The 24,825-nt window shown below is 36.8% G+C and overlaps 1 protein-coding gene across 1 annotated transcript; it reads right to left on the reverse strand.

Moving 5' to 3' along the window:
• Positions 1–2,325: 2,325 nt before the first annotated feature.
• Positions 2,326–24,008, reverse strand: LOC118847133 (perilipin-3-like). Its single transcript, XM_036755725.1, has 3 exons — positions 23,950–24,008; positions 16,897–17,650; positions 2,326–2,346 (listed from the first exon to the last, which is right to left on the reverse strand). The coding sequence occupies exons 1-3, from the start codon at positions 24,006–24,008 to the stop codon at positions 2,326–2,328; spliced, it is 834 nt and encodes a 277-aa protein (XP_036611620.1).
• Between the last annotated feature and the right edge of the window lie 817 nt (positions 24,009–24,825).

Below are 24,825 nucleotides of genomic sequence, written 5' to 3' on the forward strand. Positions count from 1 at the left end.
ATTAAGGACTTTGAAACCAAAGCACATTACACAGTAGACTTCAACAAATTTAGTTTGGAGGCACTCTGGCTGGCCTTTCTTTTGTTTGTTTTGAACCTACCCTAATATAAGGCAGTGGCTAATAGTGCCTGTGGCTATCTACCAAAAGAACTCAACCTGCCCTCTGAAGAGGCTTTCTAGCCACTGAACTGTATTAGATGAGAGCAGAAAGAGGTCTGAAGAAATGATGCCTGACAAAGCATGGAGGCAAGATGCCCAATGCAGAAACAAAATACCTAGTGGAGATGATGTACTTATTAGAGAGGGGAAAATGTGATACCCAGAAGAGAGTGTTAGGAAAGAGCAGGATCACATGATCAGAGAACATCAGCTTGAGTGAGTTGCCTGAGACACACATATGCCACCTGTGTGTGTGTGTGTGTGTGTGTGTGTGTGTGCCTTCCATGCATGCTCTTTGGCTTTTTTTAAGTCTATGTGTGGGCACTTGCCCCATTACAATATGGCAACCCATTGTAGGTTGGGTATAACTTAATTTTTGTGGTAGGATGGGACTAGGAGAGAAACGAATATTTTTTGTTACTTTCTGTGATGATTTTTAAAATGGATTTTTAATCTAATATATCCTCTTGATGGTTGTTAAAGTTCAACACATTACTTAGGGCTCTGGTGAGCTATGATTTTGAATGGCTGCTGACCTATAAAATTCTTCAAATCTAGGCAGCTAAGTGGCACAGTGATGGACCTGGAGTGAGGAAGATCTGAATTCAAATTCAACGTCAGACACTTACAGTTCTGTTAGCTCAGACAAGTCAATTGCTCTCTGTCTGCCTCAAATTTACTTACCTGGAAAATGAGGCTAATAATCATACCATATTCCAGATTTCTTGTGAAGATAAAATCAGGTAATATTTGTGAAATGCTTCGCAAAACTTAAAATGCTATATAAATGTTGGCTGTTTTATTATTAATATTATTATTATTAATTATGTGGACCTACACTGTGAGAGAGCACTCCAAGTAGTGCCCTAAAAACAGAGTGTTCAAATGAAAGCCTTGAGGGAAAAGGCTTCAATGAAGTATCATGAATGTTCAGGACTATGCCCAAAGGGCTATGAAAGTATGCATATCCTTTGATCCAGCAATGCCACTACTAGGTCTGTATCCCAGAGAGATCATAAAAAAGGGAAAAGGACCCACATGCACAAAAAATATTTATAGCAGCTCCTTTTGTGGTGGCAAAGAATTGAAAATTGAGGAGATGGGCACCAAGTGGGGAATGGCTGAACAACTTGTGGCATATGAATGTAATGGAATACTATAAGAAATAATGAACAGGTAGATGTCAGAAAAAAACAAAACAAAACCAAACCTGGAAAGACTTACATAAACTGATGAGAAGTGAAGTGAGTAGAACCAGCAGAACACTGTACACAGTAGCAGCAATAGTGTGTGGTGAGCAGCTTTGATAGACTTAGCTCTTCTCAGTAATACAATGATCCAAGACAATTCCAAAACACTAGTGATGGAAAAGGCTAACCACATCCAGAGAAAGAACTACAGAATCTGAATGCAGATTGATCCATACTAATTTCACTTTTTTTGTTTTTTTTCTTTCTCATGATCTTTCCCTTTTGTTCTGATTCTTCTATTACAACATGACTAATGTGGATATATGTTTAACATGATTATACATGTGTAACCTATGTCAGATCACTTGCAGTCTTGGGGAGGGGGGAGGGAAGAGGAAGGACTAAAAATTTTGAACTCAAAAATATTACTAAATTGAACTCAAATTCTTACAAAAAATGTAGTAGAAGACTATCTTTACATGTAATTAGAAAAATATTATTAAGTAAAAAAAGGAATTTGAAAGAATTTGGATGCTTAAAAAAAAGAAATGTTCATGGATGACAGATCCTTGAATTGAAGGTTGAAAACATTGTTTAAAAAAAACACACCCCCAGCTGTGTAATAAAGGGACTTTAAGAAGTAGTAGGATGGAAAGAGCTACAGGTGATGAAGAGGAGTACCAGGGCAGTAGAAATTACATAAAAGGAGGTTAAAAGTAACAAAAAACTAGGAAAACTGGTAAGAAACTCTTTTTTAAAAGTACTTTTCTTTGAAAAGTACAGTCCTCACTCTCTACAAATAACTATACCAAGTATCTTTTTTATAAATTGCCTCAAGGAGCAGTGCTACATTTTCTCTCTGCTCAATTCAATAGGGAATCAAACTCCAGAAGCTAACTTTGGCCATTTAATTCATTGTAAATCAACGTTTCCATCAATGTGTCAGTGTTGCACAGGCAACACATAAAAAGATTTCCTAATCATTAGCATCCTCATTCTGTAAGGGAAGAAAAACATCTTTATTATTATTACCATGCAAAGGAAATCTATTAGAATTGGATTAGGAGCAACATCAACAGATAAACAATACCATTGCAACAAAGAATGGGTAAAACAATTCCCTACATATTGGAACCACCATAATTCTTTGCTCTGGCTTTATAAGCCAAATATGATATATACACGCAAGATCATATATTTTGGAAGCACGATGTCATGGAAAGAGCCTTGGCCTGGGAGTAAGAAAATGGGGATTCTACCATGGACTCTGCCATATCTAGGTATTATAATCATATCCCCTAACCAGCTGTGTGACATTAGACAGCTCATGCAATCTCCCTGGGCTTCAGTTTCCTCTGTAAAATATAAGGGTTAAACTCAGTGATGTTTTTCATAATCCTTCAAATTTTTGAGCTTTAATGTGAAAAGCTGAATCAAGTGGAAAACTACATGCCTTTATTCCAATAATATGAAAGTAGTTGGTAATTCCAAGAACTCTTCAGAAATGTCTGATGTGCAAAAGAGAGTCAAAATTGCCCCAGGAGAGCTATGATTAAGAGGAAGGGTAGACACAGTAAGGTAAAGCAAGTTGGTTGTACCAATGGTGGTCTCTCTTACTGTAAGGGGAAGCAAAGTGGGACTTCTTACTGTTTTTTTCTTTTGGAGTGCTTCTCAGCACTAAGGCAATCAAGTGCCTTTGACTGAGTCTTGCCTTTGTTTGTAGGAAGGCCCATACCCTTTTGCTAGTTAGGTCACAAGAGGTGTGAAGCCCTTTGACTCTGAAAAAGTGCCTATATACTCTGAGGTTAGCATTTTGTTTGGGGCTCACTCATTGGAAGAGTGTTGGTGTGGAGACCCTGGGTAGCCATTAAGGAGCTCCCTGGCTTTGAAAACCGAGATGTTGGTGCTTCTCTCTCTGGTAACTATGTATGTATAGCTTTGATCAAACAGCTAGAAGCTTGTCTGTTGATTTGTATTATTTGCTCTGTTTATATTTTCTCTGTTTGTATTCTCTCTGAAGTTCAGGGTGCTGACTTTTCCCCCTGAACTAAGCAAATGATAGATGTATGTTTAATTAAAGTGAGATCGTAAACCCCTTAAAGTTGCTTTCCTTAGAAAAGCAGATCAAATAACCTGTGCTAGCAGCCTTCTTGCCTGCTGTTGTTATTGGTCTTACACAGCCACAGTAGCGGCAAGCAGCATTGTTGTTACACTTACTGAGCTTTGCTATTTACTGATATATTTGTTTATGTTGTTCAGTCATTTGTCAGTCATATCTGACACTTTGTGATCCCATTTGGGGTTTTCTTAGCAAGGATACTGGAGTCATTTTTTGTGGTTCTCCTACTCATTTTACAGATGAGGAAACTACTAAGGAAACTACTAAGTATCTGAGGCCAGATTTGAACTCAGGAAGAAAAGTCTTCCTGACTCCAATCCTGGTACTCTATTCACTGTGATACCTAACTACCCCATCGATATTTTTAGTCTTCTTTTATTGACCACAGATGATATTCTCACTGTGGCTGGTATGGACCTCTTTCTCTTTCCTTAAGCTCTTAACTCCTCCACACTCTATCTTTCTGAGATGATAATTTTGCCTTCCACTTTGTTTAGTAAATCAGTGACATAAGATGTAAGTACCCTAATTTTCTGAATCTAAATCTATGATCCTGTGCTCTCCACTTGCATATTTATCAAATATATTCATATCTTGTCTTTTCATCTCTTCCTTTTTTAGTCTACAGGAATCACAGAATTCCATTGTTGGAAGAGACCCAACACATTTTTGAATCCAAGAGTAAGACATTAAATTCATCTATATTGAATTTTATCTTATTAGATTCAACCCAGCATTCTAGCTTGTCAGTTTCTTTTTGGATCCTGACCGTCATTTTAATAACCCTAAGAATCTAAGAAGCTTTGTTTCATCTGTAAATCTCCTTAACCTGCTATCCAAGGATCAAATGAAATAATATTTGTAAAGAGCTTAACACAGGCCTTGGCATATAGTAGGTGCTTAATAAAATGTATGTTCCATTGCCTTCCACTTCCCAAGTTAATCATAAGAATTTTTAAATATCATAGGGTCAAGCATCAATCCCAAAGTCACTCCACTGGAGCCCTCCTTCCAAGAAGATACTAAACTATTACTAAATATTTTGAGTTTGATCATTCAGCCAGCTTTTAATCTATCCAATTGTACCATGATCTAACCCACATTTATCCATTCATTCCACAAGAAAAGGATGAGATAGTTTATCAAAGTCTTTGCTATAATCGAGGTAAGCTTTATAACATTTCTCTGATTTACTAGACTAACAACCTCATAATTTTTTGTCATGCATATATTTGATGACATTTCTTAGTCCAATTCTTCTTCATAATTCCTTTGAATTGTGTTCCAATATCAGAATGTTGTAACCTGTTCAGTTCTACCATAGGCTTTTCCATTGCACTCTAAATGACATTTGTGGGTACTGTTCTCTGATTCACAGCTATACAACAACACCCATAGAATACTGCTATTAAAAGAATGAATCTTTGTTTCATGGAGAAGTTTGGGTTCATTAAAGGCACTTGTAATTCCCTGAAGTTAACCCAACCCATTTCTCCTCCAGTTTTGATTTTGGACCAAACCTTGTGTCCATTTGAAGTGTCTGTTGAAAATAGGATAAGTACCTAATAGATGTTAGTAGAATTGAATTAAAGTGAAGTGAATTGAATAGATTCTGCCTCCTTCCCCCTAGACACACACACACACACAGAACCAGGAATTCAAGCATTCCCCCCATCCTGCTGTCTAACATGTACAGTTGAATGTACTCCAGAACAAGCAGGACAGGAGATGAAAATCATTCATACATTATATTCAAAGAATATATTCATAGTCAATACATTCATGTTTCAAAATAAAAGCTCCTGAGCCACAGAGTTGGACCCACTGATTCAAACATAATTTAGATTAGCAATGAACCATAGGATATGCCAGTTGACACAAGCACTGAACCATTGGCAAGGTAGATGTCTATGACAATAAATGTGAATTCAGACCCTGTAGATATGGGGAACCGATTCGGGAAATTGGAAGTTTCATGTGCACATCCGAAATTGTGTGCCAGAAAGTATCACTCTCACTGTGGCAATGCTACTGTACTCCCAGCCCCAAGTGATGTTGTACTAAAGGAGGAATAAGGAGTATCTTTCCTGGACAGGATTTTAGAAAATAAAACCGGCCATATTTTGACAGTTTGTATCAGGCTATTTCTCTTTGCTCCCTTAGTAGCCAGAGTTTACCCCCATGCTTTTCCATGCCTAGAATGTCTGTTGGCTCCAAAGAGTATTTGCTGTATGAAGCTTAAAGTGGAGTCCTAATATGTGACAGTATTAACTGATTGAACCAAGTCAACTTGACAAGGTGAATTGACAGCTTTTCCACAGCAGAGCCAACATGGTGAGGTACAGGCAGGAACCCAGCTAAACTCTCCCAATATTCTCCACCAATCAATTTTAAAATACTCCTTAAACCAAATTTTGGAGTGACTGAGTCATCAAAAGGTAAGAGTGAGAAGTTTTTTGAGTCTAAGACAACTTAGGAGGTCAGCAGGAGAGGTCAGTGCCACTGGGTTGGGTACAGTGGTTGCAACAGTAGTGTCAATGGCTGGTCTTAGAGATGGCTGCAGCAGCAGCAGATTTGGGAGTTCTCAGCCAGAGATGGTAAGGGGATCAGACAACTGGTCAGAAAGTGATCACAGGAGACCCTTTGCAGGCACTGAGTACAGTTGGACCTGATTAGCAACTTTATTGCCCATAGAAGTTCTGAGTCACAGTTCCAGGGGACAGAGGAGCTTGTGTGGTTGGTCACAAGGGAGCAAGTTCTTTATGTTATAAAGACCAGAGCACAGACCAGGAGAGTGTTGACCATATCTCTGCCCAGATCACACTACCTTGGAAGTACTGAAAACTTGCAAACCACCCCCACCCAGAACTAGCTTGAAAAACACCAGCATGAAAAAGGCTGAAGCTCTGTACATTGCCATCCTAGCCTCAGTTGAGCAGAGCCTAACATTAACAAAAACAATTAAAGTCAAGAAATAGGCTAGAAAAATGATCAAACAACATTAAAAAAAGATCTTGAACCTAAAAAGATATGATGATGGCAAGGAAGACCAAGACATGAACTCATAAGAAAACAACAATGTGAAAACAGACACTAGCAAAGCCTCAAAATCAATATGCTAATTGGATCCAAATGCAATGAGAATTCCTGGAAGAGTTAAGGAAAGAGATAAGAGTGGTAGAAGAAAATTTGGGAAAAGAAATGAAAGTGATGGAAGAAAAAATATGCCAAGAGAATTAACAGATTGGTAAAAGTGGCACACACATAAAATATTGAAGAAAACAATACCTTAAAAACAGAATCGGCTTAATGGTAAAATAGGCACAAAAATTCATTGAAGACAAGAACTCCTTAACAAGCAGAATAGGCCAAATAGAAAAGGAGATCCACAAGTTCACTGAAGAAAATAATTCCTTCAAAATTAAAATTTTTCAAGTTGAGGCTTCCTAGCTGTGTGACCCTGAACAAGTCATTTAACCCCAAGTTGCCTCAGTTCCTCATTTGTAAAATGGGAACACATTAGAGAAGGAAATGGCCAAACATTCCAATATTTTTGCCAAGAAAACCTCCTGGACAAAATCCATGGGGTCGTAAAAAGTTGGAAATAGCTGAACAACTGAACAACAACAAAAAGTGGAAGTTTATAACTCCATTAGACATTGAAACAATTAAAACCAAAAAAAGAAAAAGGAAAAAAATAGAAGAATATTTGGAATATCTTATTGGAAAAATCACTGGCTTGGAAAATAGATCAAGGACAGATAATTTAAGAATTATAGGAATACCTGAATGTCATGATTAAAAAAAAAGCCTAGACATCATATTTCAAGAAATTATCAAGGAAAACTACCATGATATCCTAAAACGAGAGGGTAAAACAGAAATAATCCACCAGTAACCTCCTGAAAAGGATTGCAAAATGGAAACTCCCATAAATATTATAGCCAAATTCCAGGGCCCCCAGGTAAAAGAGAAAATATTGCAAGTAGCCAGAGAGAAATAATTCAGAGATCTAGTCAGGAGCCACAATCAGGAACATACAAAATTTGTTGGCTTCCACATTAAAGGAGCAGAAGGCTTGGAATATGATATTCCAGAAGGCAAATGAACTAGGACTACAACCAAGAATCACCTACTCAGCAAAATTGAATATAATCCTTCAGGGCAAAGGGGGATTCTTAATGGAATAGGAGACTTTTAAACATTCTTGATTACCAGAGTGGAATAGAAAATTCAACATTAAACACAAGCAAGGCTCCAGAGAAGCATAAAAAGATAAACTTGAAAGAGTAATCATAAGAGACTCCATAAAATTAAACTGTTTACATTCCTGCATGTATGAGAAGGTGATATTTGTAACTCCTAAGAGCTTTATCATTATTAGGGCACTTAGGAATTTATATAGATGGAGAGCATGTGTATGAGTCAATTATGTTGGGATAACCTAAAAAAAAAGATGGGGTGAGAAAGAGGGATGCACTGGGAAAGAGAGGAAGGGAGAGGCAAAACGGGAAATGTTTTTTTTTTCTTATAAAAGAGGCAAGGAAAAGCTTTTACAATGGAGAGTAAAATTGTGTGTATTACAGTACTTGAACTTCATTCTCATCAGAATTGGTCCAAAGTGTGAAGAACACACACACGTATGTGTATACATATACATACATGCATACATGCACTTGCATACATACACATAGATGTGTGTGCATGCATACACATGCCTACATATGCATACATACACATGCACACACTCATTTGTGTATAGAAATCTATCTTATCCAATAGGGAAACAACAGGAGGAAAAGGGAGAAAGAGACACAGGTAGGGGGATGAAAAAAGGAAGGGCAGATTAAGGGAGGTACTGGTGAGGGACAAAGCCAACTTTTGAGGAAGACCAGGATAAAAAGAGAGAACAAACTAGGATGGAGGCAAATATAGATTTAGTAAACGTAATTGTGAATGTGAATGGGATGAGTTCACCCATAAAACGTAAGTGGATACTAGAAAGGATTAGAAAATAGAATCCAACAATGTTGTTTACAAGAGACATTTGAAACAGAAAGACACACACAGAGTTAAAATATAGGGCTACAGATGAATCTTTCGTGCTTCAGTGGAAGTAAAAAAGGCAGGGGTAGCAATCATGATCTCAAACAAAGCAAAAGCCAAAATAAACCTAATTAAAAGAGATAATCAGAGAAACTGTATTTTGCTAAAAAAAAAAAAAAAACAAAGTACCATAGACAATGAAGTAATAAAAAAATTACAGCAAGTTTCTCTGATAAAGGCATCATATCTCAGATACATAGGGAACTGAGTCAAACATAAAAATAATTTCAATTGATAAATGGTCAAAGGATGTCAACAGGCAGTTTACAGATGAATAAAAATTATCTATAGTTATATGAAAAAATGCTGTAAATCACTTTTGATTAGAAAAATGCAAATTAAAACAACTCTGAAATATCACTTTACACCTATCAGCAATGACAAATGGTGGAGAGGATAAGGGAAAATGGGTCCACTAATACACTGTTGGTTGAGTTGTGAATTGGCCCAACCATTTTGGAGAACAATTTGGAACTATGACCAAAAGGTTATAAAACTGTTCATAACTTTCGAATCAGCAATACCATTGTTAGGTCTGTATCTCAAAGGGATCAAAGTAAAAGTAAAAGGACGTATATGCACAAAAATATTTATAGCAGCTCTTTTTTAATGGTAAAGAATTAGAAATTGAGAGGATGCTCATCACTTGGGAATGGCTGAACAAATTGTCACATATGGATGTGATGGAGTACTACTGTCGTATAAGAAAGGACAAAATAATGGGTTCAGAAAAAAATGGCGAGACTTATATGAACTGATGCAAAGTGAAGTGAGAACTGGATCATTGTGATAGTAATGACAATGTTGTAATGATGATCAACTGTAAAAGACTTAACTATCAGTATCAATAAAATATGTAATACAACATAAACACAATAATACAATATAAATAAAATGATACAAGACCATTCCAGAGAACTCATGATAAAAATGCTTTTCACCTCCAGAAAGAGAGCTAATGAACTCTGGGGGCAAATTGCAGTATACTTGTATTGCTTTATTTTTTCACTTTTTTTGCAATAAGGCTTATATGAACATGTTTTGCATAATTCCACATGTATGTTTGATATTATTTTACTTGCTTTCTCAGTGTATGGGGAAGCAAAGGGAAGGAGGAAGAGAATTTGGCACTGAAAATTTAAAAAAAACATTTAAAAATAGATAAATAGCAAAAGTTAAAAAAAAATTGCAGCTTTTCTTGTTTGGTTCTCTATGACAAGTCTGTCATATGGAGGTTCCATGACATTTCCATCATCTGTCATCCAATCATCTGATGGCTATAATTACCCCCTAGAGATACTGACTTGAGAGTCAAATTTATTTTAAATTTTCTTATAGGGTTTTTTCCAGCCCTGGCTTACTGGTTACACTTGTCTTTTTGCAATCAGACCAAGGATATGGAATGAGTCTGCACCCTCGCAATTTTCAAAGGTCTTTAATGATGATGTCTCAAATTCCTCTGACCATTTCCTTTTCTGCAGTAGCAACTAGGCATTACCATCATAAAACTTGTTCTCTATGATTCCACCTTTGGTTTGGAAGTGAGAATTTGTCTGGAATAAAAAGATATAGGAATCTCTTCCCTGGAAGGTTTGATCCTCTGAATACCTTTTGAAAACAGCTCAGAATCTGAATCTGAGGTAGGGGTTGGGGTAGCAGCAAGTGGAACAAAATGCAACAGGGAATGCCACCCAGGGGATCAAGTAGGGAATTTCTTTTCTTCAAGTGAAAGATATGCATAGCATGCCATGTACTTTTTCCTTAACCATCTCCAATATGAGGAGTAAGCCAAGGAAACAAAGCTCCTTGATGCATATGATCACAAGGGATAATACAGGGAGAAACCAATCAGGTAAAATCTGATTGTCACTCCAAGTGACTCCAAGTAAAGACTCAGGAATTCTTTTTGTCTCTTTCCACTCAGAGTCCTAATATAGAGTTGAGGGCAGGCATTGCATATGAAAAGGAAAAGAAAAATTAGTGAATATTTTTACTTCTACATCCCTCCTTTTAATAGACACTTTTAAGGCTGAGAAATATATAATATAATATTATATTATATTACATTACATTATATTATATTATATTATATTGTATCATATATCATATTAATTTCCTTTTTTAAAAAGGATTACAAAAGTAGAACTTTCCATTTTCAACTTCAACTCAAAACTCAAATAGTGTGATCTCATTGATGAGACTATTCCCTCCATTAATGTAGACTACAACCCATTCATAGCCACTGTCTGGTGCAATGCTTGTCCATAATCTCCTGTATATCCTTTGCATGTTACTGAATGAAGATATCACTTTTAGAGTACCAACAAATAAGTTACTCTGAATCCTCCCTTCACAAAACAGAAATCATGAAGTCATGAAGAGTCATGAAAATCAACACAGGAATTAAAATACAGCAGCAGTCTTACTTCTAAGCTAACCACTAGATCCAGGGCCTAATGTGGGACATATTAGGAACACATAGTATATACACCATTTTTTGTGTAAGTGGCCATTTTGAATGCCTCAATTTCTAAATCAAATAGATGTGACAATACCTGTGGTTCCTTTTTACCTTTTCCATCTGATCTCTTGGGGCAATGTTACTTTCCACTACCACGGTGAAAAGATCAATTACCTCAGGCAACAATTCCGCAACTTTTGGATGGACAGTACCACTTCTTACTGAGTTGTGCATGTCATGTGAATGACATGGGCATGCAAATGAATTGAGACAAGATTTTTAGAGCAGTTACAGCTTCTATGGAGAAGACAGAAAGCTGTACAGATCTTGATATAAGCTAATACAGAACTTGGTCTCTATATCTATGCATCAATCTTCAGGAAATAACTCGACAAACTAGAATCTTAGAATAGTTAAATTACTGTTCATACACCTTTGAAGGATGTGGATCACAACTCAGTAGTGCTTTCTTATTCTAGGAAATTCTTAGCTATGTCTGCCTCTAAGTCTTCTACTGAGCTCCCCACTAGAAGTGTCAAGGTTTTTTCTTTCTCAATTTTCTCAATATTGCATTGATAGGCATACACACACACACACACACACACACACACACACATTGGATATATATATATATATATATACATTGATGATCCCCTAGTCATTCCTTTCTTTGATGACATTGTTTGGATAACCTCTCTTTTTCCATGCGCTACTTGTAATATATTAGAGCTAATTCATGCCTACCAAGTGTCTTTCCCTTGCTTCTTGGGAGAACCTCAACTCAAATACTTTTGAGACTGTTGTATTCCATGACTCATAGCCATACAATACTACCAGTAGACTAATGTCATTAAAATGATGAGACTTTGAGAATAAAAGCCATTCCCCAATTGACAAATAGCAGTTTTCGGAAGAAGAAACCCAAGCTATAAATAGCCGTATTTTAAGAATGCTCTAAATTATTAATAATTAGAAAAATGAGCATTAAAACAATTTTGAGGTAATTCCACACACCTGTTGGATTAGCAAAATTGACAAGAAAGATAAATAACAACTGCTTGGAGGGGTTGTTAGAAAACATATATATTTACGTACTGTCAGAGCTATGAACTAATCTAACCATTCTGGAAAACACTTTAAAAATTTATTATTTATTTATTTTAACATACATTTAAAAACATTTTGAGTTCCAAATTCTGTCCCACCCTTTTCTCTTCCCCTACCTATTGTGAAGGCAATCAACATGCTATCAATTTTATATGCAAAATCATGCGAAACACATTTCCATGTTAACCGTGTTGCAAAATAAAATAAAAACAAACTGAAAAGTTAGTCTTCAATCTGCATTCAGACTCCATTAGTTATTTATCTGATGATGGGAAATTTTTTTTTAACCATATGTCTTTCAGAAGTGTCTTGGATCATTGTATTGATCAGAATAGCTAGGTCATTCCCAGTTGATCGTTGTACAATACTGCTGTTACTATATACATTGTTCTCCTGGTTCTGATCACTTCACTTTGCTTCAGTTCGTATAGTCCTTGCCATGTTTTTTTTTTTTTTCCTGAAATCTCCTGCCCTTGACATTTCTGTAAGGGCAAGCAAAGTGAGATTTTTTTTGTTGTCTTTTGTTTTGGAGTGCTTCTCAGAACTAACGCAATCAATTGCCTTTGATTGAGTCTTGCCTTTGTTTGTAGGAAGGCCCATACCCTTTTGCTAGTTAGGTCAGGAGACCTAACTAGCTACCTAAATGTAAAACCCTCGAGAGGTGTGAAACCCTCAAGGGTGTGAAGCACTCTGACTCTGAAGAAGTATATATATATATATATATACTCTAAGGTTAGCATTTTGTTTGGGGCTCACTCTTTGGAAGAGTGTTGGTGTGGAGACTCTGGGTAGCTGTTAAGGAGCCTCCTGGCTTTGAAAACCCAGATGTTGGTGATTCTTTCTCTAGTAACTATGTATGTACAGCTTTGGTCAGACAGCTAGAAGCCTGTCTGTTGATTTGTGTTATTTGCTCTGTTTATATTTTCTCTGCTTGTAATGTTTATTTGTATTTTCTCTGAAGTTCAGGGTGCTGGCTTTTCCCCCTGAACTAAGTGAATGATAAATGTATATTTGATTAAAGTGAGATTGTAAATCCCTTAAAGTTGCTTTCCTTAGAAAAGCAGACCAAAGAACTTGTGCTAGCAGCCCTCCTGTGTGCTAGTGTTATTGACCTTACATCTCCACAGCAGCTTCAAGCACCATTGGTGTTAAAATTTCTTATAGTACAATAGTTCTCCATCACATTCATATGCCACAATTTGTTCAGTCATTCCCAATTGATGAGCATCCCCTGAATTTCCAATTCTTTGCCACCACAGAAAGAACTGCTATAAAGATTCTTATACATATAAGTACTTTTCTTTTTGCTGTATCTCTTTGGGATACAGACCTAGGAATGGCATTGCTGGGTCAAAGGGTTTGCAAAGCCTTATAGACCTTTGAGCATAGTTCCAAATTGCTTTCCAAAATGGTTGTATCAGTTCCCAACTTTACCAATAATGCATGTATCTCATTTTTTCCATATTTCCCCTGACATTTGTCATTTTTTTCTTTTCTTTGGTCATATTTAGCCAGTCTGACAGGTGGAAGGTAGTACCTCAGAATAGTTGCAATTTGCATATTTCTAGCCAATAGGTATTTAAAGTATTTTTTTGTATGACTATACGTAGCTTTTACTTCTTTTTCTGAAAACTTCCTGTTGATAACTTTTGAGTATTCATCAGTTGGGGAATGACTTGTATTCTTCAAAATTTGACTCCATTTTCTATATATTTGAGAAATAAGGACTTTATTTTCCCCAGTTTCTTTTTAATTTTAGCTTCATTTGATTTTGTTTGTGAAAAACTTTTTAACTTACTGTAATAAAAAATTATTCATTTTACATCCCATGGTCCTCTCTCTATCTCTTGTTTTGTCATAAATCTTTCCTTTATCCATAGATCTGACAAGTAAAATTTCCCATCCTCCTCTAATTTGTTTATAATAAATGTCCTCTATGTCTAAATCATATGCCCATTTTGACCTTATCTCGGGTACGGCACGAGATGATGGTCTATACCTAGTTGCCAAATTGCTTTCCAGTTTTCTCAGCATTTTTTTTTGAACAGTGAACGTTTATCCTAAAAGCTTGTATCTTTGGGTTTACCAAAAAATAGATTACTATGGTCCTTTACTACTGTGGGGTTTTTTTGTTGATAAGATGATGAGGATGAGGATGATGATATTGTTGTTGTCTTTGTGAGCCCATTTGGGGTTTTCTTTGCAAAGTTACTGGAGTGGTTTGCAATTTCCTTCTTCAGCTCATTTTATAGATGAGGAACTGAGATAATAGGGTTAAGTGAGGTTACACAGCTAGTAATCTCCTAGGTTGTATTTGAACTCAGGTCCTACTGATTCCAGGGCTGACAATCTCCACTGCACCACCTAGATGCTCAGTTGCTATGAATATTGCATAATTATTTTATTCCTCTAATCTACCACACTATTTCTTAGTCAGTACCATATTGTTTTGATGATTATCATGTTGTAATAGAGTTTGAGATCTAGGTAACCTTCCTTCACATTTTTTCCCATTGATTCCCAGGATATTCTTGTCTTTTTGTTCTTCCAGATGAATTTTGTTATTTTTTCTAGGTCTATACATTTTTTTGGCAATTTGATTGGTATGGCACTGTATAAATTAATTAACTTGGGTAAAATTGTCATTTTTATTATATTAACCTTGACCTAGATATGATCAATGAATATTTCTCTAATTATTTAGACCTGACTTTATTTATATGAAAAGTGTTTTTAATTGTGTTTATATTGTTCCTGGGTTTATCTTGGCAGGTATTCTCACAATTATTTTATATTGCCTGTAATTATTTTAATTTTTTTTTAACTTCACCTGAAGCATAATAGATTCTGCTCCAGAACCTTATTTTTACTCTCTGTGTGTCTCTTTGTTTCAAACATCTTTCTTATAGTTTCTAATCCATTTGGCTTTCCTCCTGCATTTTATGTGTGAGTTCATCCCATTCACATTCACAGTAATGATTACTGTGTATTTCCCTCCATCCTATTTTTCCCTGTTTATACTTCTTACTCTCTCTCTTTACCCCATCTCTCTTCAAAAGTCTGTTTTGCTTCTGACCACTGCCTCCCTTAATCCTCCCACCATTCTAGCAGCCCCCCCCTTCTCTTATTCCTTTCCCTTCCTACCTTGTTTGTTGAGATAGATTTATATAGCTGAATGTGTATGTTATTACTCCTTTGAGCCAATTCCAATTAGAGTAAGGTTTAAGCCTGCCACCCTTTCCAATTTCCCCTTTACTACAAAGGCTCTTCCTGGTGTGCCTTGAGATAATTTTTCCCATTCTTCTTTTTCCTGCTCCCTTCTTCCATTTCATACCTCTTTCTCAACTCACATCTATGCCCTGTATCTATGTAGACTCCTTCTAACTGCACCCCTGTTATTCCTCTTCACCCTGGAACTGGGATCAGGTACTGTGCAAGGGCAATACAACAGGATCCTGCGCCCAGTGTCAGTCAAGGGCCCCCTGTAATCTCTTTCCAACCAGTTAGTTGATCCCCTTACTGAGAGCTCCTAAAGTTGCTGCTGCTGTCACTGCTGCTGCCATAGCCACTTCCAAGACCTATTGCTGGTATTGCAGTGGCAGTGTTGCTGGGCTAACCAGCACCCTGGCCAACCTCTTAAGTTGTCTTGGACTGGAAAAAAATGTCACACCTCAACATTTTGTTGGCTCTGACACTCTAGAATTTAATTTGAGGTGTTGTTTTAAAGTTTTGTGAAGGGGAATGTTGGAAGAGTTCAGCTAAGATGCTGCTTATTCTCTGCTATCTTTGGCTCTGCCCTTAGAAAACAATTTGGAACTATGTAATCTCTACATACCCTTTGACCCAATGATGCTGCTTCCAAGTTTGTACCTCAAGGAGATAAAAGAAAAAGGGAAAGGACCCAGTTGCACAAAAATATTTGTAGTAGCTGTTGTTACCCTGAGAAAAGAATTGAAAACTGCAAGTCCATCAGTTAGGAAATGACAAAGCTGTGATACACAAATGCAATGGAAAACTATTATGTAATGAGAAAGGAATGAGGGGAATGTAGCAGAATAACCCAGGAAAACCTGCATGAATTGATAAGAAGTGAAGGGGGCAGAACCAGAAGAGCAATTCATACAATAACAACACAATTGTATAGAAAAACAAATATGAAAGACTTAGAAACTCTGATCCACGAAATGACCAAATACAATTCCAGAAGGCTTGTAATGAAACTTGTTATCTACCTCAATATAAAGAGATGATAGACTCAGAGAGCAGATACGTGAATGGGTATGTATACATGTGTGTATGTATGGACATACGTACATATATGGTATGGCTAATGTGGGAATTAGTTTTCCTTGAAGATTCATAAGAAACTTTATTTTTCTTGATTTCTCAATTGGAGACAGATTTCAGAGGTGAAAATAAAAAGAAAATAATTAATATTATTATTGTTATTAATAGCAGTAGTGAAGATGAGCCCTTGTTTCACTAAAAAGCTTAGAGTCATTAAAAGCAGTGAATAATTTCCCAAAGTCAGTCCACGGTACTTGACTCCTGTTAAACTCTGTGCCCAATTGTAAAGTCTAAGATTGACTTTTTAAAAAATTTTCAATGTAACTTTATTTATATAATCTGAAATGTGTACAGAGTACAGTTATTAACTATAAATTAGCACAAGATTGTTTGCTAGGAATCTGAAAATATCAGCCTGATTCTATATCACAATTCAAGATGTTTTTTTCTTTAGGGAGTGCTATTACCTTTGGGAAGGGATATTCAGTGGGGCAAAGTGGTCCCACAATCCAATCTGAAGGAATATTACCTTCTAGGAAACAAAATGATTCTTCTATACTTCCCTGGGCTTGGGTCAGCCTAAACTGGCTCTGGATCAGATGATGCTTATCTAGATCTTCAAACTCATTACTTAGGGAGAAGGTGGTATGAAAGTCCTGCATGTCATAACAAGCCTGTTGGAGTTTGTCTTGTAGACTGCTTGGGAGACCTAAGACTTTAGGCATAAGGTCCATGAAGGCAGACTGTAATTTCAGGGCAATTCCTTGGGAAATGTTCAGAGCTTGGATTTCCAGGAGCTGTGTATCACCATCCACATTTTTGGACGGACTCCTACTCCACTTGATCCACAGCTCAAATAGGGCCTTATGGCAATTCTGCCCATCCTCAGAACCTTGCTTGCTTTGATAAGTCAACTCAATTGGTTCACAGAGATGGTACAAGAGTTTTCTGATGTTGTTCTTGGCACCTCTGATATTTTCCAATGCCTGCTTATATGCCTGGGGCTGGAGGTTGCTTGAGAGAAAACTTAGTGATGTGAAGTAACCTTTGTCTTTTGAAGACATGTTTCTAAAATAACCTCCATCTTCCTCTGAAGATTCTTGGATAATAGCCTCATTTGGTGAGATTGGGAGGTATTTTTCCATAGTCGCTTTTAATTCTTCTAGTGTTTGCTTCTCCTCTTGGATTTCGGACAACATTTTCTCTTCATCAATGAGCCAGCTTTATTGCTTGCTACTTTGACTGCAATCAATCTGGAATATAGGTGTTCTTCATCTACATTTTTTTCCTATTGGGATAAGAATTCCCATACTAATGAATTTTATTTAGGAGTCTTGGAAATGTTCTGGGTGTTAATACAATGCTCACAACGCCATTCATAAAGAGGATCATCTGGAGGACTTTGGTACCTAATAAAGCATCTCTGTCCTAGTTGAATCCTGAGCAGGATATTCTTCATGATAATATAAAATACCCTTGACAAACATTTGATCTATTTCATGTCTTAATATTAATAATCAGAGTATCATCAAAATTATTTCTGTTCTATATTTTGAGAAATATATGAATATAATAAACTATTTTAAGCCATCAAGCCTCATGATATGAAGAATATAGAGAAGAATGGGGTAACCTGTATGAAGTGATATAAAATTGATTAAGTAGAACCAGAAAAACAACATACACATTTCTTCTTGTTCAGTTCTTTTAGTTGTGTCTGACCCTTTGTGATACTAGAGTGGCTTTCTATTTCCTTCTCCAGTTCATTTTACAGATGAGGAAATTGAGACAAATAGGACTAAATGACTAAAGACTAAAGCTAAAAGACTCAGGTCTTCCTGACTCCAGGTCTGGAGCTTTATCTATTGACAATGTAAATAAAAATAACACCAACAAAAAGAAAAAAAGAATAATAAAAAAACAGAATGCTGCAAAATTATAATAACCAAGCTTGACCCCAAATCAAAGAAGATATTTTCATCAATTCTTTGAAGAGGTAGAAGACCAAGAGCATGAAACAATGAATGTCTCATCAGACTTCCTGTATGTTGGTTAGTTTTGCTGAACTTGTCCCTCCCGTGTAATTCTTCCTTATAAGGGAGGGGGAAACATATAGATATATTGGGAAGTAAAAGCAAATAATAGCAATTTTTAAAAATTTAAGACTGTTTTACAATTTTGATAAGTACAAGGAAGATACCTTTTTGGAGAGGAATGTTTGGCTCTAACAAATCAAATGCATAGTCAACAATATGTGCAGTGTGACCTTGCATTGCCTATAACTCTCAGTTATTTGTGTGACTATAACGATATAGTCGGCTACAAAATATCTGTGGCCTACCAAATCTCTTTGCATGTCCTCATCAAAGATGTTTTTGATGCCTGAACAGAACATAGCTAAGTCCCAATTAGTACAAATAATGCATACCCACAAATGGTCATACAATTGATATTTGTACTTTATATTTGCATCGGGAAAAACAGTTACCATATTTTGCATAATTATAACTTTTAATGGTGCAAGTTCAAAAACATGCATCCACTTTAGGGGATTCATCATTCACATTAATTGAGAACTGATTATATTCTCATTAAAAATAGTATGTATGTGAATGTATGTATTTACGTATATACACGAAAGCAGGTTTATAGGTCAACAAGCATCAGACGTGATTAAAACATATGGAATTATGAATATATGCTAATTATGAAAATAGTTGCAAACAGATTGGCCAGTTATCCAGATGAAGCATGAGAAAGCAGGGAATCAAAATTTTGGTCTTAGATGGGGAAATTTTAAATCTGCAGGAAGGAACTACCAAGAATCTCTAAGAAATCTAATTCTTCGTTTTGGTCTAACTATAATAATATAATATCTTAGTATATTATAACAAATATTGGAAATCCTTTACAGGATTTAGGACTGACTTTGGGCAGCCCAGAGTCACAGACTCTCATTTGGAAGGAACCTATTGGCTATTTAATCAAACTGTATCTGAATAACAATCTCACAAGAAGGAATCATACACTTACTGGCATGGGCAAAACCACTACTTTCAGAGGCAGATTATTCCATATCTTGAGATAACTCTAATTATGCAGAAGCCTTCCATTGTATCAGCCAAACTCTACTTCTCAATAACATTACCCCATCCCTCTTGGTTGTACCCTTGAAGGTCAAGAAGAACAACTTTATTCTTTCTGCATAACAACCCATCTAACACTTCAATATAGTTATTCTACCACCCCCACTCCAAGTCTTCTCTTCTCAGAATTAAACATTTTTATTTAATTCAACTACTTTTCTCATGCTATGATATCAAGGCTACTTACCAACACGACTTATCCTGGATGACCTGTAACTTATCAGTATTTTTCTTAAATGTGGTAGCTAGCACTGCACACAATCCTAAGGATGTGTACTGACCAGGGTAGAATATATTTGGGTTATTATTTCTCTTGGTATAGAACTTTAATGTTCCTTGAGATTGTTTTTTTTTTTTTTTTTTGTGGCTGCTGCACTATACCGACTTTCTCATACTGGGCTTGCAATACCTTAAGGCCTCCATATGATTTTTAGAACCATCAATCAACCATTCCATTAATCAAATAATATCTGTTGAAAGCCTAATATGAATCAGGTGCTGTGCTAGGTTCAGAGAATATAAAGATAAAAGTGAAAGAATCCATGCCCACAAGGAATTTATATTCTACCGGGGGAGACAAGGTATACACGTATAGATATAGACAAAATAAATAAAAGGAAATTGGAAGAAGCAGGGTGGGAAAACCATCTTTAGTGTTATAGATAGGGCTCCTCTGAGCAAACTAAATTCCAGATTGTCAAGTGTGGTAAGGACATTTAACTCTTGCCACACAGAGAAATCTCTGAGAGAGAGAGAGCTAGATAAGTGAAATTTCCCATCAAAATCGCATCATGCATATGTGCCAGCCTGGTTATCTTCATTCAAATATTCTCTAATATGTTTCTCATTTACAAGTTATGTAACCCTGCCAATCCACTCAGTTTTCTCACTTATAAATGAAATAATGTTTATAAAGTTTTTTGAAAACTTTAAAGTGCCATATAAATGTATCTATTATTATTAATATCCCTCATGAATGTGATTTTATTTATTTTTTTCAACAAACAATAATTTATTATTGTGAATAATTAAATTCTATTCCACTAAAATTGCAATTGTATATTTGTACCTCTGGTGCTCTTTAAATCCTCCAGAGAATATAATTCTGTTGGAGAGGAAAAATTTAACTTTGAAGTAAAAGCTATTTTTTGTTGTTGTTATATGAGATTTTTATTTTTCTTATTCTTAAATTTTTGAATTTTATCATTTTTGTTTAATATTTTAGTTTTCAACACTAATTTCCACAAGATTTTGAGTTACAAAATTTCTCCCCATTTCTACCCTTCCCCCATTCCAAGATGGCATATATTCTGATTGCCTCATTCCCCAGTCAGCCCTCCCCTCTTTTACCCCATTCTCCATCACCCCCTTTCCCCTTACTTTCTTCTAGGACAGGATAGATTTCTATGCCCCATTCCCTATATATCTTGTTTCCCACCTGCATGCAAAAACAACTTTTTTTTGAGCATCTGCTTTTAAAACTTTGAGTTCCAAATTCTCTCCCCTCTTCCCTTCCCACCCACCCTCCCTAGGAAGGCAAGCAATTCAACATAGATCACACATGTATCATTATGCAAAACACTTCCACAATACTCATGTTGTGAAAGGCTAACTATATTTCCTTCCATCCTATGTTGTCTCACTTTATTCAATTTTCTCCCTTGACCCTGTCCCTTTTCAAATGTGTTTGCTTTTGATTACCTCCTCCCCCTACCTGCCCTCCCTTCTATCATCCCCCTTTTTATACCCTTCTCCTTACTTTCCTGGGGAGTAAGATACCCAAATGAGTATGTATGTTATTCCCTCCTCAAGTCAAATCACTCATTCCCCCTCACCTGCCCCCTGTTCCCTTCCAACAGAACTGCTTTTTCTTGCCACTTTTATGTGAGATTTACTCCATTTACTCCATTCTATCTCTCCCTTTCTCCCTCTCTCAATATATTCCTCTCTCACCCCTTAAATTCATTTCATTTTTTAGATATCATCCCTTCATATTCAACTCACCCTGTGCCCTATATGTATGTATGTATATTCCCTTCAGCTACCCTAATACTGAGGTCTCCTGAATTACATGTCATCTTTCCATGTAGGAATGTAAATAAAACAGTTCAACTTTAGTAAGTCCCTTATGATTTCTCTTCCTTGTTTACCTTTTCATGCTTCTCTTGATTCTTGAATTTGATAGTCAAATTTTCTATTCAGCTCTGGTCTTTTCATTGAGAAAGCTTGAAAGTTCTCTATTTTATTGAAAATCCATATTTTTCCTTGGAGCATTATACTCAGGTTTGCTGGGTAGGTGATTCTTGGTTTTAATCCTAGCTCCATTGACCTTTGGAATAACATGTTCTAAGCCCTTAGATCCCTTAATGTAGAAGCTGCTAGGTCTTGTATTATCCTGATTGTGTTTCCATGATATTCAAATTGTTTCTTTCTGACTGCTTGCAGTATTTTCTCCCTGACCTGGGAACTCTGGAATTTGGTGGCAATATTCCTAGGAGTTTTTTTGATGGGATCTTTTTCAAGAGGCCATCAGTGGATTCTTTCAGTATCTATTTAACTCTCTGGCTCTAGAATATCAGGACAGTTTTCCTTGATAATTTCTTGAAAGATGATGTCTAGGCTCTTTTTTTGATCATGGCTTTCAGGTAGTGCAATAATTTTTAAATTATCTCTCCTGGATCTATTCTCCAGGTCAGTGGTCTTTCCAATGAGATATTTCACATTGTCTTTCAAGAATGCCTTTCAAGGCATTCTTCTCCCCATTGGCTTTTTGGAACTCTTTAGACATTTGGATTAGTCTGTTCTTTAAGGTGTTATTTTATTCAGTATTTTTTTGGGTCTCCTTTAGCAAGTCATTGACTTGTTTTTCATGGTTTTCTTGCATCACTCTCATTTCTCTTCCCAATTTTTCCTCTACTTCTCTTACTTGCTTTTCCAAATCCTTTTTCAGCTCTTCCATGGCCTGAGAGCAATTCATGTTTTTCTTGGAGGTTTTTGATGTAGGCTCTTTGACTTTGTTGACTTCTTCTGGTTGTGTGATTTGATCTTCTTTGTCACCACAAAAGGAATCTAGAGTTTGAGTTTGAGTCTGAGTTCATTTTCACTGTCTGTTCATGTTCCCAGCCAACTACTTGAACCTTGAGCTTTTTGTCAGGGTATGACTGCTTGTAGAGAGTACTTTGTCTCAAGTTTTAGGGTCCAAGCACTGCTGCTTTCAGAGCTACTTCTACTCCACTGTCACCCCAGGCTCTGTCACAGCAGTGCTCCTCCTCCCTCAAGAACTGCCAACCAGGACCACAATCCAGATCCAAGCAGGGCACAGCAAGAGAACCTGCCTCTGTGCCCACAAAGTGGTCCTTGCATTCCCACTCTGATCTGCTGCCAGATTCTTCCCATCGTGTGAGCCAGTGACTGGGGAAGCAGTTGATGCTGGGCCTCTGAAAACAGCCTCAGGAGCTTCCTGCTGCTGCCACCACCACCACTGCACCACCTCCTCCACCCCCAGGGATGGGGCCAGACTGCTCTGAACTCAATCCTGCAGTTTCCCCCTAACCTGCTCTTTGGTGTTTGTGGGTTAAGAAGTCTGGTAACTGCCATAGCCCTAAGGCCTGTTCCGGCAGGCTGACTGTAGGTCTGGTCTGTCCTGGCATGGCCCATGCTGGGCTGCCCTCGGCTCCCAGCACTGTGTGATAGACCCTTCCCAGCAACCATCAGGGCTCTCCTGGGCTGGAGACCTGTTTCCCTCTGCTATTTCATGGGTTCTGCAGCTCTAGAATTTGTTCAGTCATTTTTTACAGGTGTTTGGAGGGATCTGGGGGAGAGCTTAAGCAAGTCCCTGCTTTCCAGCTGCCATCTTGACTCCACCCTCTATGAGCTTATCTTATTAAAATATAACACGTATTTCTTTCCTCTTTGACACTCCTTTTGAATAGGTTATACCGTTTTGGTGCCATATTTCAGTCATGATATAACCAAATTTACATCCTTGCGTAATTACTTCGTTTTCGCCTTGCCTGTTAGCTATAGACTTTTGAAGTCATGACTTTTATTGCATAGCATGCATAGATCTTTAAAGTTATGAGTTTAATTGCAGGGCCCCCTTTCTTGGATTATTTCCCTGTGAATTACTGAGCATCTCTCTTCCTATTATTTTCATATTATCAATACTCTCAGTGATATGTAGCTTGGTAGACATACCAATAATTCACTGTATAAAGCCTTTAAAAATTTATTTATGAGAGTCTAGGCAGAAACGTATTTACCAGCCCTTGTTTGGTACTCTCAGTTGTTGGACCATGATTATAAGATTCTGAAAACTGCAGAAATCCAAAATGCATTTTCAGACTCTATCTTCTTAAGCAGCTGTTTACTTACAACATTTGGTTCTCTCTTCTGAAGCCAGCACCTTTGATTGGAAGTAGTGATGAAGCCATGCCCCTAAGTTCTTCAATCTTTTGCCCAGCTCTTCATAATTATTCAAAATGCTTTCTATGCTCCCCTTGTCACTTGTGCTGCTATTTGTGTGCTTTGTTTCTAGGTGAATCACCACAGGTGCATAGCATTCATTTTGTTTGTCTAATTTTGAAGATTCTTTTATCATCCTGAACATAGACATGGAAAGTAGCAGCTTCATAATGTTAAATAAATTAATGAATCTAAGTCATTCATTTTGAAGATGAGGACAAGGCATCTAGATAGATAGAGTAACTCACCCAAGATTACCCAAGCAATGAAGAGCAAATTGAGGTTGGCCCCCAGATCTTTGAGCTCGAGATGCCCTCTACTGTCTATCTTCACATTACCTCTTTTTTCTCCAGCAGCTTGCCCTCAAAATATGGAAAAAAATAATCACTTGACAGGAACGACTGATTTCAATTAACATTCATGCTTTTAGTAAATGAACTATGTCTTCTTGGGGAAATGGGAGTTTTTGTTGCCACCTTATTGTTCTAGATCAGGGGTGAGGAACCTGTGGCCTTGAGGCCACATATGGCCCTCTAGGTCCTCAAGTGCTGTTCTTTGAAATTCAGTCCAAGGGCCTCACTTGAGGACCTAGAGGGACATATGTGGCCTCAAGGCTGTAGGTTCCCCACTCCTATTCTAGATCCTTGAATCTCACTTTCTTTGAGGATGCCTAAATCTCCTATCTCAAACCCAGTATTAGTTATGTGTTCATATAAAAGGCAGCAACAATCTGAGTAGTGAAGAAAAATAATACTTTTTTTGCTCAGAAACTTAACTATAGTTAAA

Source organism: Trichosurus vulpecula, chromosome 4 (genome assembly GCF_011100635.1).
Source record: "Trichosurus vulpecula isolate mTriVul1 chromosome 4, mTriVul1.pri, whole genome shotgun sequence".
NCBI classification, from domain to species: domain Eukaryota; kingdom Metazoa; phylum Chordata; class Mammalia; order Diprotodontia; family Phalangeridae; genus Trichosurus; species Trichosurus vulpecula.

What these genes read in the sequence shown, in the direction of transcription:
- LOC118847133 (XM_036755725.1), bottom strand. Translation starts at nt 24,008, where the DNA reads ATGGCTTCATCACTACTTCCAATCAAAGGTGCTGGCTTCAGAAGAGAG. An exon ending in AGAAGAGAGAACCAAATGTT is followed by an intron (nt 17,651 to 23,949) that starts GTAAGTAAACAG and finishes CAAGCAATAAAG; the next exon opens with CTGGCTCATTGATGAAGAGA. An exon ending in CTGAATATCCCTTCCCAAAG is followed by an intron (nt 2,347 to 16,896) that starts GTAATAGCACTC and finishes CTTCCCTTACAG; the next exon opens with AATGAGGATGCTAATGATTA.